The sequence below is a fragment of the Dreissena polymorpha genome, chromosome 15 (genome assembly GCF_020536995.1).
Source record: "Dreissena polymorpha isolate Duluth1 chromosome 15, UMN_Dpol_1.0, whole genome shotgun sequence".
In the NCBI taxonomy this organism is placed as follows: domain Eukaryota; kingdom Metazoa; phylum Mollusca; class Bivalvia; order Myida; family Dreissenidae; genus Dreissena; species Dreissena polymorpha.
Genome location: NC_068369.1, coordinates 13,832,237 through 13,846,585, shown reverse-complemented (window position 1 = coordinate 13,846,585; position 14,349 = coordinate 13,832,237). Strand labels below are relative to the sequence as shown.

Sequence of the window (14,349 nt, the reverse complement as noted above, 5' to 3'; positions counted from 1 at the left end):
TATCAAGTTGTTTTCTTCAATATTGCAAAAGTAATGACCAATGCTAAAGTTTTCGGATGGATTGACAGACATACGGACAGTTCAACTGCTATATGAGACCCTACCGGAGGCATAAAATGCGTTAATGTTCTTGCAACAGGTGCAAATCTATATATCAAAGTGAAAACAATGGTTAAATAATAATTTTAACAGCACATTTTATTTACAAAGACTTCAGTCTACTTGTGCATCAGCCGCAGACGCCTTAAACAACCTCTCATCTTTTCTTCAACATCAACCAGAGGCTTGTCAAAGGTTTTGGCTATGACATCTGAAAAAATATAATAGACTTTTCATTTAAAAACATGCCAAAAAACAAAATCTGTTTTTAAATAGAAAATACTCTAGCCAGAAAAAGAGGTTAAACATTTGCATATTAAGGAAGTCAACACAAATGAGTTTAGAACTGATTGTCCTGGAGACAGTGACTAGAGACACGGACAAAGTTATTCAATCCCTGTCTTCATGAATTAAAAAAACACTATTGTTAACTGTCACTTGGATAATAAAAACTCCCCCTTTTCACAAATGATGTAATATAATGATCATTTATGCGACTGTAAACAGTAAGTGATCTGAAAAATATTTGTAGGTTGTGTATTGAATTTCTATACGGATAACTGGTACTTCAAATTTTTTTGATGAAGAAAAAGTACCAATGATTGCATTTCTCTCAGCAGCGGGGAGGCTTGGTCTTGGTGACCCCGTTGTAGTTGTTGCTCCCTTCATGGAGCAAGTCACAAGCTGGTGGGGAGTGAAAAAACGGCACATGGCCTGTGCAATGGCCTTCACCTCCCTGGTTTCATGCTGGATTTCAGCTTTAATGATACTCTGTAACCAAAATAAGAAAAAGAGTTTTGACAAAATATTTACAATTGGTAATTTTCCAAAGCTTGTAATTTACTTTCATCACATTTCAAACTCTAAAAATATTTGTCACATTGGTCAGAATTGTGACGCTTTTAAAATGCAATAACCTGTATAGTTTTACCTCTCAACAAATCCAGCTTTCTTGTTCAAGGACAGGGCGAGGTTTGCCCACTTCAGTTCCCCTCAAGTTGGCCAGCTCATGCAGGGTAAAAGCCTGGTGTAAAAGTCCATACATCAGGTAGTATGATTACCCCTTTTGCTCTTGGGGCAAGAGTTTAACCTTCAAAAATAAAATATAAAAGTTCTCATTAAATATGAGGGAAAGAAATCTGTTTAGTAATAACCAGAAATATCTATCAATAACAATAAAGATGACAATAATCATAAAACACAACCACAATAATTCACTGTACACAACATTTACACTTTGTCATGTGTATGTTTTTCTTTTTTTTGCTTCAAATTGTGTTGTTTTTATTTTAAATTGCAATACATAAACTTATCAATTTACATTTCCCAGTGACAATACATAAATATAATAATGATCATAATTAATTCAATAAACTTAATTAAAAAAAGGATGAAGAAATTGCAATACAAACCTGTTAAAACTGTTCTTCAGTGTTCCAAAAAAAACAACAGTTGAACCTTTTTTTCCAAAAAACTTATTGTTGATTTCCAAATTGTAATAAAAAACACATTGTTTTCATCACACAATACTTCATGCTGACAGTATTTCAAAACATTTTACAGAACAATTATAAGTCTTAATGTTAATTTAATTTAGCTCAATATTCAATTGCTGAAACCAGCTTGTTTTTCAAAAGTTGTTGTTTTCAAATAATTTCCTGTGCAAAAATTTGGACCAATCAAAAGTCATATACCTAATTCCAGCCTTATGTCTGGGGAAACCCTATCAGTAGCCTTATCTACCCCTAGATAATCAGTACCCTGTTTAGCTCTGAATGCCTGACAGATTGTTATCTGTTTATTGTAAGTGGTGTGAAAAGGGGTGTTTTTAGGTATTGTCTTGTTATCTTGTTGACTTTTTATGTAACACAGGTCATGTTTGGCATCTTATTATTTTATTGCAAATTAAGAAAATGGATATGATGGTATCATATGAAAATATCAAAATCTTGCATACTTTACACAAATAGATAGATTATTTCCAAAATAATGTTTCCAATACCATAATTATTAAAATATGCAGATTTAACAAGTAAATACTGTTTTAAACAAATATAAACAATCATATAAGATTGTTTTAAGATTTAAAAAAATAAAATAATTTTTAGACATAAAACAATCATAAGATACTGTTTATAATAAAAACAAATATAAAGAAAAAAATCAAAGTGCAACACAAACTCTTTCATTTTCAGGTATAAAACTAAGTTTGATCATTATTATAGTTTTTTGGCAGTGATACTTGTTGTCCATCTGTGAACCTGTGATGTTCTGAAAGAGCCATTTTCATCCAATATTCACTAAAAAATTATGGGGAGCACACACATGTACAATAGGGACAATGGCAAACAAGCTGTAAAAAAGCCCCTTTACAATTGACTTGTATTTTATATGGCTATAAACATGAAACAAAGACCTAGTTGAAGAATTATTGTTTTATTGATGAGTATTATTTATAAACAAAAGACCAACTTATTGAAAAGTGTGTTAAAGTGAGTTTTTTAGCCTGGTTTCAGTTCTCAAATTATTTACAAAAAAACCAATTTAAACTCGCTTAAACCCACTTTTGTTTAAAAAAAGACCAACTTCTGATGTAAAAGACTCGCTTATATAACAAAAAGACACACTTAAACACATATAAACCAACTCATAAATAAAAAAGGCTCACCTTTGACACACAAAAAACCCGACTCCTAACAGAAAAAAACTCGCTTAAACACACTTCTTCTTAAAATAACCAACTTTAAACTCAGTAAAGCACAGTTAAGCGCACATAAAACTCGCTTTTAATAGCAAAAACCAACTTCCGCTGAGAAAAACTCAGAAAAAACACAGTTTTATGTTGGTTTAAGTGTGTTTTGGTATGAAAGTGGGTTATTTTTTTGACAAGGGTATTAATGTTAAAGTTTGCGTACCACCCCAAATATTTCCTATGTTCCTTGACATATTGCATACTTCTTTACCAACATGACCCCAACCTTTAAACAAGAGCAGACAACTGTATCAAGCATTTTGTATGAATTTTTTCACTTAGAATATGCATATTATTAATGTTAAAGTTTGCGTCCCACCCCAAATATTTCCTATGTCCCTTGACATATTGCTTTAATATTTTGCATACTTCTTCACCAACATGACCCCAACCTTTAAACAAGAGCAGACAACTGTATCAAGCATTTTATAAGAATTATGGCCCTTTTTCCACTTAGAATATGCATATTATTGATAAATCTATGTTAAAGTTTGCGTACCACCTGAAGTATTTTCAATGTCCTTTGACGTATTGCTTTCATATTTTGCGAACTTCTTTACCAACATGACCCTAATCTATAAACAAGAGCAGACAACTGTATCAAGCATTTTGTAAGAATTATGGCCCTTTTTCCATTTAGGATATGCATATTATTGATAAATCTATGTAAAAGTTTGCGTACCACCTCAAATATTTTCAATATCTCTTGACATATTGCTTTCATATTTTGCAAACGTTTCTACCAACATGACCCCAATCTATAAACAAGAGCAGACAACTGTATCAAGAATTTTGTAAGAATTATGACCCTTTTTTGTCTAAGTAACTGAATATTTTCTTAAATTTTGTGTTTAGATCCACTTGACTTCTAAAGTATCAAAGCTATTGCTTTCAAACTTCAAATATTTTCTTACTACCATGAGGGTACTGTACCTGGCAGGTTAAATTTGACCTTGACCTTTGAATGACCTTGACTCTCGAGGTCACAAGAATAAATTTTAGTTAAATTGCCATAACTTCATTATGTATGATAAGATTTTATTAATTATTTGACAATACAACACTTACCTGAATACCACAATGGACTCCACCTAAACAAAACAATACCCCACGCCCCAACCCACAATCCCTGCACCCCCCCCCCCCCCGCGCCCCCCCAAAAAATAATTTTTTTTTTCCTTTTTTATTTTTGAATGATTGTCTAATGACCACACTCCACATTATACCCCCGCTAATACCCCCCCCCCCCGCTACCCAACCCAAAAAAGATTTTTTTTTTCTTTCAATCGTGGTTAAAAAAATACAACAAATATTTATTTACTTTATTTTTGAAGGACCGTCCAAACATCCCACCCAAGCTATTGCTATCAAACTTGAAAAAAATCTTATTAGTATGCTATGTCTTTACAAATGTTCAATAGATTGTTGAAAATATACCTGAACCATTACCTTGACCATATTGAATAATTTGAACAATTTCCCCATGATTGCGTATGTTATACTGTCAAGAACTCGAATAGTCGAGGTCAAATTTAACTTGCCAGGTACAGTACCCTCATAATGTCCTCTGACAGCTCTTGTTTCTTTAGTTTTCATTCAAGCATACATTGTAGATGATTTCTATGTTCGAAGATTGTAATTTCCTTTTGCCATGTATTTTTTGACAATTTATTTAAAAAAAGACTCGTGACTAGAGATTGCAATTTTTCTCGTTTTCGAAGGATGATGACATCACTTGTTTGTTATTTTTTTCTTTATTCCTTTTGTCACATGTTATAAACTATAATATTTGTATATATTAAGCATTTATCTATTAATACATACTAAAAAAGTGTTGTTTGTTCAACATTTGGATGAATGAGAGCGAATTTTGTAAATAAATGGTTCACAAACAATGGAGAACAAAAAATTTGGGGGGGGTTCAAAACAGAAACTGTCAAAAATTATTTATTGTACGGTGAATTGTATTTAAACTTTAATGATCAATGCAGAATACCACAATACTTAGAAATATGCGAAGAAAGAAGAGAAAATCAACATGTCAACACCCTCAATCTGCGCAGAAAGCGTTAACTTTTTCATACAATTTTCTTTTCTTTCTGCTGCGTTTACATTACGTTCCGGGCAGCCACGGCAGTCCCGTTAGTCCGAAACGTATCGCGCCGTGTGACTTTTGCAATTTTTGACCTTTAATCCAAGGTTTGCTAGGTTGTGCTAAGTTTCCTCACGGTTTATTAAGGTATCTGTGACGTGCCGTCGAAGCGAAAACGCGGCCATTCGACGGTGCGCTGAGTTTTCTTCCACGGTCTGTCACGGATGTATAAATGTTGCTTCAAGGTACGATGCGTTCTGTTAAGTTCCCGCAAGTTGTTTGCGTATGTCATAAGGGTCTAACACGTTGTACACGTTTGTCATTCATTTGTCACGTTCTGTCAAGGTACCGTGCGGATAAAACGTGAACATCCGAGAGGTTTCGGGCACGATTGTGCTCCCGATATAAAAGAAAACTCTCAAGCAACAGCATTTATTATAACAAAAACATTCCAGTGAAATGCATGTGAACGACGAGGATGATTTTGTGTTTGCCTGCTTATTTGCAACATTAATAAAATCTTTGCTTTGTAAAGAGCTGAAAGAAGCATAAAAGTCCGGGGAAAGACGAAGAAGGAGGCCAAGGTCCATGTGGGTTCGTCCATAGCTATCAGAAGCTAAAAGGCAGCAGCAAGCCGCTTTGATGCATTTCTTACCAGGTAACTCCGTAACGAAGATATCAAAACCTTTCAGAATTATCTGACGATGCCCCCAAAACTATTCGACGAGATCCTTGAAAGGATATCTCAAGTCATCTCAAGACAAGATACGAAGATTCGCTCTGCCCCTACACCTGGATTGAAACTGGCACTGACTGATGCATTTGGCTACAGGGAACAATTACTCGTCAATCTCCTATGCGTTTCGGTGCAGTAAGGCAGCAATTTGTCATCTGGTTCCTGAAGTATGCAGCGCTATTGTCCAGGCCTACAATGACGAAGTGATCACCGTTCCTGTGACACCCGATGAGGGGTGGTCTATCTCCCAGGAATTTGAAGACAGTGGAATTTGCCACATGCAGTTGTTGCTCTAGACGGGAAGCATGTTGCTATCAACAAGCCACCTAACACAGGTTCCCTGTACCACAACTACCCCGGTATAAGGGATTTTACAGTATCCATCTCCTTGCATCAGTAGATGCCCAGTATCGTTTCATATGGATTGAAGTCGGTGGAGTTGGACATATGTCTGATGCCCAAATCTATAATGACTCCGAACTTTGTGAACTTCTTGAACAGTCTGGACTAGGGTTCCCGCCAACATGCCCTCTTCTGAACGATGACCAGAGTCAGGACATTCCATACTTCATTGTAGTTGACGATGTTTTTTAATAACACGGCTTTGATGTACTCATCTTCAGACCGCGCGAATCGTGTCAGACCGTACAACAACTCAACTGGCCGTAACGCATCTGTCTGCAAAACGCAACACACCGTAACGGGTCGGAATAAACATGTAGTAAAACGACTGTCAATTATCCTAGCTTGCCGTGGTAATCTTGACAAAACGTAGCACAACATAACACAACTTGATTGAAACTTAACATGTCGGGGAAAAATAGGATTCCCGTCAGAGTACGGACCCTTTTCGGGTTCTGTTACGACCTGCTACGTACTGTTAAGTTGTGTTGCGTTTACAAGTTCTATCACGTTTCTCATTTCCGCCGTGGCTGCCGTGTCAAATTTTTTTACAGTTTAACATTTTGGCACGGCAACCACGGCAACCCCGTTGTGTCACGTTTGGCTATCCCGTTCCCCTACGTTGCCTCACGTTCATGCCGTTTCCTCCACGGTGGTCCGATACGTGATTGCCGTGGTCGCCGATAACAGTGTAAACGCAGCATTCATTTTAATGAATGCCGTTAGAGTCCCGGTATAGCTACGGTACATAAGAAAACCGGCGCTCTGCCGGAATGCCACCGGCATTCACCGGGGCTCCGCCGGGGCATTACTGGCGACGACCGGGGTGTAACCGGGGCGTTGCCGTAGCTCTTCCGGGGTCTGATGCCGGTATAGACACGGTGAGTGCCGGCGGTGTTACGGTGTACCGGGGCTCTGCCGGGACGCTGCCGGCTTTCACCGGGGCACTACTGATGACTACCGGGGCTATGCCGGGACGCTGCCGGCTTTCACCGGGGCACTACCGGCGACAACCGGGGCTCTGCCGGGGCTTGACCGGGATAAACCGTAGCCAGTCCGGGTTGACCGGGACTCTGCCGGGCTGTTGACCGGCTTCAACTGGGGCGGCACCGGAAAATAGTGTGACTGCATTAAAAAATGTCTACGAATCATCCCGGTCCTCGCCGGTCGACCGGCGTTAGCAAACCGGGATGGACCGGGGCTCTACCGGCAAAAGTGAGACTTGGGCTTAAGTGGGCATTTTCTTTTGTATACACATTACAAAGGAAGTATGAGTGTTTTCCTGATCTATTAATTATGTAATAGAAAACTAGTTTAGGCTATTGAAAGGTATTTATTTGACGCCAACAATAACAGTTTTTTTGCGGCCATGTTGTTGTTGTATATCTTCACCGCCTATGTAGACGAACCTCTACCAGATCTGTAGAGTTGAACAAAAGGTTATCGTTCCCACACCCAGTTTCGTGTTGTCCTCCACCGTCTATGTACACTGTAGTATATACACAAATATTGTCTTTTCTTACAATCTCTTAACCTCTGCACTCAACCGCTAGGGTCAATCCGTATAAATTCGGACACAAAGGGAGAAATTCGGACAAAACATCGTAAATGCATTTTACGTAACACTAAACATAGCCCCAGGCCTTCAGCGCCTACAGCGCTTTGATGAATATGTGTCACAAGTTCGGACAAATTTTAAAGCGTCAAGCTCCTTCTAGAGGCAGTCATTTACATGTCGCTTCAGATTTACCAAAGTTATTGGACATGGTGACACAATTATGAGGTGGTATATATACACCAGGTGGTCATAATATTATGCATGCCTGTTTAATTCTAAAATTTTCAAGGAGGATTCATACATTTGTCCCTTTATGCATGTAAATTATTCTCTGTTTAAACAATATTTATTACGCAGGTGTTAAAAAGAGTTAATAAGTAACCTTGTTTAATGGTAAAGAGTTAACATGCATGCAAATGTGCATTAAAATAAGACTGTTGCTAGAGCAAATATAAATCTCCTCATAAATAATTTCAGCCTGTGAAATATACACATATAGTTCGTTTGATTACATATTGCATGAACGTCAAGATCTTTGATGAAACTTTCATTAAAAAATACATGTTTTGGTTGTCATACGAAATGGCTGCAGATAATTTGCGTCAAAAATTGATATCTGATTTGTATATGAAAATTGTTATCGTATTGGCGTACTTGCTCCTTTAATTTTTAGCTTGCAAGTGGTCGCTTTGTAAAACGATGACAACCTGGGTTTTTGTAGGCATTACTACGTAAATAGTTTTTACATACATTTTCAGGTTAATTTTTCATACAACTATTTAACTTTTACGAATATTCATATCGTATATAATGTCACCGTCATTGAATCAGGTGACTGAAATAAAATGGCTAGTACACTATAAAAGTGGAAGAAAAGTCAATCCCTGTGTCGTGGGACAGTTCTTGTTGTGTTGTTTTAAATTTTAGAAAATTCAAAGGAAATATTTATACAAAGGAATATTTAAAAAAAATAAAGGAAAATGAAAATTTCGCATTAGAAGAGAGATTTAATCTTCATTGCTTTGTATCAATCTTATAATCAAATGTTTTTCATTACTTAAATTTTTAAATAAGAATCAGAAAACTATCGAGTGCAACACATAGTTTTATTTCATGCAACAGAGCCCAGAGTTGTATTGCTCGGAATAGTTTTTATACCATGATGATTATGAGATTCGGGATATAATTGAAGTTTTAAAATTTCAAGCATATTTACTCCATATTATGTTGTGTAGGTGATGACGGAAAACAGCGAAGTAAACATGACCGCACAAGACACATATGAAGACAACGGCCAATTTAACAATCAACAACAGCAAACTAAGACATAGTCTATTGCGACAGGGAACTTAATGAGAAAATGACTATCGAAGTGACGCTTGAAAGCAAGTAAGATGGGTAAACGGTAAACAGAGATGGAACTTGCTATATACGCTCATAATTATAAATTGTACCATAATTACAATACTACTGTGCCAATTGAATTATTCGGTTCTTTTAAATAGATATGCCATGTATAAGCTTAATTAATTGCACATACCTGTTTAAATTTGTTATGGAATTTTTATCTGCAACCATTTAAGTGAACACTCATTCTGCTATTAATTATGCCCTAGACAAATTGTCTGTTAACAAACACAATTCGTTTCGTTATTCTGGATTTTTATTGATTTCCGTTTCTGTCTGTTCAATGTATGTTGTTTCATATAATTTAAACTCCTGTATTGAACTAACAGATATTTGGCGGAGCAAGTAATTATCATTAATTTTTCTTAATTACACATACCTGTATAAGACTGCATATTTAAATTCATTTGACACGATTTTCGTGTCTGGGTTATAACACTGTTTTTCCATGTATTCCATAAGTTTGACTTGAATTGTGGGACAAAGGCTACATGGAACTTTTAATTAAATTTAATTTCTCGGATTGATTATATTATACATATATGCGACAATGTCGTTAACAAAATAGATTTTTACGTTTTAACTGATTTGCAGAATTATTATTATCTTCGGTAAATATATTTATTTATGACAATGTTCACATTTGACCTGAGTGCATTTATCATATCAACTGCATAAATGTGTTTATGTACTAGGTATTGCTCTTAATTTCAAAGGCTATTTGTAAATATTTTTCCGAATTCAGTAATTTTTCCGATAAGTTATTTTGAAAAACAAACTGTCTTATGTATGGGGTCATTGTAATATGCATAAGCACAGTCCGGCATTTTCTAGGAGATAATTTGACAGAAATGTCTTGAGTGTCGAACAAAAGGCTTTTTTGACTGTAAAGTTAGATATGGCAAAAATTGTCATCGCTTAACTTGAACATTATTTTGAAAAAAAATCCGGTCTAAACTATGCAATTGTTGTTAGTCAAATGTCAGCACATCATATTCTATTCGTCTTTGCATTTTCAATAATTGATTGAAATCTTTCTTATAAAATACGGTCACTTAACAGTTGTAATGAATAAAGCCTTTTTGCAGTTTGCTATTGTTCATAAACGAAAAAACAAGGCGGGTATGGATGTACAAAATGTGAATTGTATTTGGCAAAAACACTGCACCTATAATTCCGGTGTTGGATTTACTTTTACGCCGGGCTGCATGTAAAATCCTTGTTCGTCAAGCAGTGATGGATTCTATTACAGGGTATACACTCATTGGAATAATCACGAACTTTCATGAGCAGATATATTGCAACGCTTGGAGGTTCTGTGCACAAGAACCATTGCTCTTGCTTTCATAATTGCACGTTTATTTTATTTATTTTTATGAAACATATGCCATCTCCTTTTTTTTACAAATACCTTTCCCTTATTAAGTTAATGAGTCTGTACTATATATGCAATACTTGTAAGCATGACATGCGGCTGGATGTGTCGTGGGAATATTTGAGACCATTTGTTATGTTTAATATATGTTTTCGCCCTTTTCAAAGGTATATCGCGATGGTCAGTGAGACAACTCACACTTTTCCTTGTTCATCTTGTGTACCAGTATACATGCCGACGGCATGCGTGAGTTACTTACAACTAACCTTCGAAAATCAAAGGTAGGAGCATAAATGGCCGTAAACCTTTGTTAAGTCAAATTCCCTCAAGAGATCAAAGGCCGAGTCAGGAATCGTAGACCACAATCCTCGTTCTGTTCGTTCAACGTCATTACAACGCAGCTTTAGCCGGCCCGTTTGCTTTTAACGATTATCATGTCCATCTATGTAATATATATCTAATAAACAAATTACAGAGCTTTTAGCACCTTGAACTGAAACCAGGAGTTCAGCTTCGAAAAATCATAATAGCATAATGGTTGGATGTGCAGTATGTGTGTGTTTAACTTACATGTGTTCGTTTCTCCGTTTACAATAAGGATGATGTTTGATTGTTTTCATTTTCTTTGCTAAAGTGTGCCTTAAAAGTGTCCAATCTATATATTTGTAATTACATTTATATTATGTTACCATCCCCATAATCTGCATTTCTTTCTGACTATAATTATCGTTATTAGATAGATGGTATATAAAGAAATTACTTGTTTTCTTTTTTGAATATGTATTTATAATCTCAACAACAATCTTGAAATGTGTATGTCATATCATTATAGTTATTATTTTGCATGTCATTAAAACATGCTTACCTTGACAGTATAGTCTTTTCAATTAGATCAAGTAACCCAACGAATGTATCATAAAATAAATTATGTCTCATAAAAGTGTTTCTCTTGTGTGCATGGTGTACTATTTTTTATGTTTAATTTAGCATTGATTTAATAGTATCATTGATTTAGTAAGCTTTACTACTTAATCTTAGATAAGACATATTGCAGTGTCACCAGAATAACAAAGAAACACATACGTTTTATATCAATCTTAAACAAGAAATTATAATGTCAAACATGAACAGAAATAGATAATCAAGCTGAAAACTTGCAAGAAAAGAAATGATTAAAACAGATGCAGTGTTTTAAAGTGCAATATTAATTGGCCTTAAAATAAAATGTATGCTGTGTGTGACGATCAATGTAATAAATTTAAATTGCAACATTGTTGGTGAAGGTAGTTTTGTTGCAATATTTGTTTTTTTGTAGATTTAGCAAAATGCAGAAATGTACAATATAATGGCGTACCTGACAACAACAAGAGATCAAATGTTGTTCTGGTTAAAAAATAAAGCAACACACATATATTTTGATTGCAAGATTTGCACTTTAAATCAGACATAGGAAAACAATTATGTTTAATTATTGCATTTTACTTTCACTAAAGCGTTAATAAAAGCGGGATTTAATCTATCAATCTGGCGTTATTTCTTATGTATATGGATTCATTTACTGTCATATTGTTTTGTTATGATTCATCAATGATACTGAAACTAGAACTGTAGACAGAGTTAATGTTTAATTTAATTTAAATTCAATACATTAACATGCATATTTAAACGTGATCAAATCGAACTTGAATTGTATAAGTAATAGGTATATGTCTGTAACGGTCAGGACGGAAGAAGCCATGACATCCCAGCGCAATAACCACTCCAGAACCAGATACAAACAATCGTGAACAATAAATAAATGTATTTACAAAATAAAATAAAAAAAACTATTACAATTTGATATGACTATTAGCCGATTAAAAAAAGAAACAAGAAGGTATTAAACTTAATGACCTTTTAAAAAGTAATTTCAAATATTATAATTTCTGTAATACCTTGTCTGTAGATGAAGAAATCGAACTGTAGATGAAGTGGTCGAACGGTACATGTAGTGGTGGAGTAGTAGTGAGAGTCACGACCCGAACTAATGTCCTAGCCGTCAATGACCCGAGCCGGAAGTTAGTCCCGGAAGTAGTGTTCTGCGAAGTAGCAACCTCCGAGCTGTATCAAGCTTAGAAGTAGACTGCAGATAACCCGAGCTAAATCAAGCCTGGAAGTAGAATGTTGTTAAACGCCGAGCATACTGTGCCAGGAAGTAGAACGTTGTCAAGCGCCGAGCAGACTATGCCCGGAAGTAGAATGCTGACGAACGTCAGCAGACTATGCCCGGAAGTAGAATGTTGTCAAAAGCCGAGCACACTATGCCCGGAAGTAGAACGTACTGGTTACGTATCACGTGACAGGCCTTATACCGGTGCAAAACGATTCCCAATATCGCCAACTTATAACCGGGTGTCGTAGGTCTTGTTAAAGTATGACGCCCTATAGACTTTACGATGCTCATGTAGCACTTGCGTAACACTATCGATGCGTTGACGACCTGACGTTTAATATGCCATACGATTCACCATGGCTTCAATATATGGTAAAGGTAAATACTTGCTCATTAAACGACTGACTTACAGTCATGCAATATCAATATATATGTTGCAATGTCCTATAAGGCTATAACAAACTGGTCAACTTCCCAAATGCCCAAGTTTATTATACATTATTGCTACTCGCTTGAATGCATATAATAAATGCACTGTGTGCCAAAGAGTTGCACATAAAATACACAATTCACCAACCACATCTGAATACAAAATGTAATACTCCACAGTTATGTATAATATTCAATTAAATCAAACTCTAATGGTTTGTTCAATCAACTGATACATCAAATGTATACACAAGATAATGATACATACATTTACAAAGTCATTATTATACATGCCTAGCAATCTAGGATTTTGTACAATAGCAAACAATTACACAGGTTTATGTTAATTTCCGCTTTTACAAATATTTTAAAAATGAAACACGACTTCGACGTTTACTTGTACAAATGCAAACTTTAATTTCTAAGTTCAGACAAACAACAATTTACATTATTCCTATAATAATAAATTGCAATATTCAAATAAAACAATTTATTTCAAGCCTTGCGAAAAAGTAATGAAAAATAAAATAAATCACCCAAATGCCGTATGTTTCGGAAACTTACTCCCCAGCCAGTGCCCTAGGCGCATTTATGTAACTGTAATTTCTAAAAACCCGTATTATAAACAAAAAAGGAAAATTCTGAAAACTTACATAACTTGACAAATACACAACTCCGTACAAATGATGTCCCATAATTTACATTAAATAACAAATAAATGGGTTCTATCGTGACAATACGCTCCCCCACAAATTTACTCTAGATAGATAATCAGCACCTACATTTTCCCTTCATGGTATTGCCATCAGGCGCATCAGGTAGGGTTGAACCGTCAGAACCCATCGAATGAGTCTAGAATTGGCAAATCTTGCCTTGTTAAGATGGTTGATAGTCTGTTTCTAAAATAAACTCTGGCCAGAACAAATACTTGTCAAATGTTGTCACAGCACAGAACACTGCTTAACACTCTTCTATCACAGCATAAATTCTTTCCCTATCTAACAGCATCAAACTTGCATTAGCTACTGGTAGCTTCTTCCAATCAGTTTCCTGAAGAAGTACTGCACCCAAATCAATATCCGATGCGTCAGTACGTAGCTCAAACGGTCTCTCAAGATCTGGTAATTGCAGTATGGGTGGACCTGCTAACATCTGCTTTATCGTCATAAAAGCCTTGTTTTGGGCTTCATTCCAGTGCACCTGGTTTGGTTTCTTATTCTTAGTAAGATCCGTGAGAGGAATTGTAATTGCTGCTAAGTTCGGGATAAATTGCTTTTAAAATCCTACTCATCCAAGAAAAGAGCGTGCTTGCTTCTTTGTCTTCGGTCTTACGGCCTTCAGTATTGC

General features: G+C 35.7%; 1 protein-coding gene across 3 annotated transcripts in view; it reads left to right on the top strand.

Annotated features, from left to right (window-relative positions):
- The window catches only part of LOC127859504 (adhesion G protein-coupled receptor L1-like), a 53,098-nt gene extending 41,753 nt beyond the window's left edge, over positions 1 to 11,345 (top strand). For 2 of the 3 annotated variants that reach the window (XM_052396993.1, XM_052396996.1), the window contains one exon: positions 8,875 to 11,341. In XM_052396993.1, the coding sequence (XP_052252953.1) occupies positions 8,875 to 8,970 (96 nt within the window). In that variant the 3' untranslated portion in view covers positions 8,971 to 11,341. Of the gene's footprint in view, positions 1 to 8,874 lie in introns of all 3 variants that reach the window. The other variant, XM_052396994.1, reaches the window with a different exon arrangement.
- The last annotated feature ends 3,004 nt before the right edge of the window (positions 11,346 to 14,349 follow it).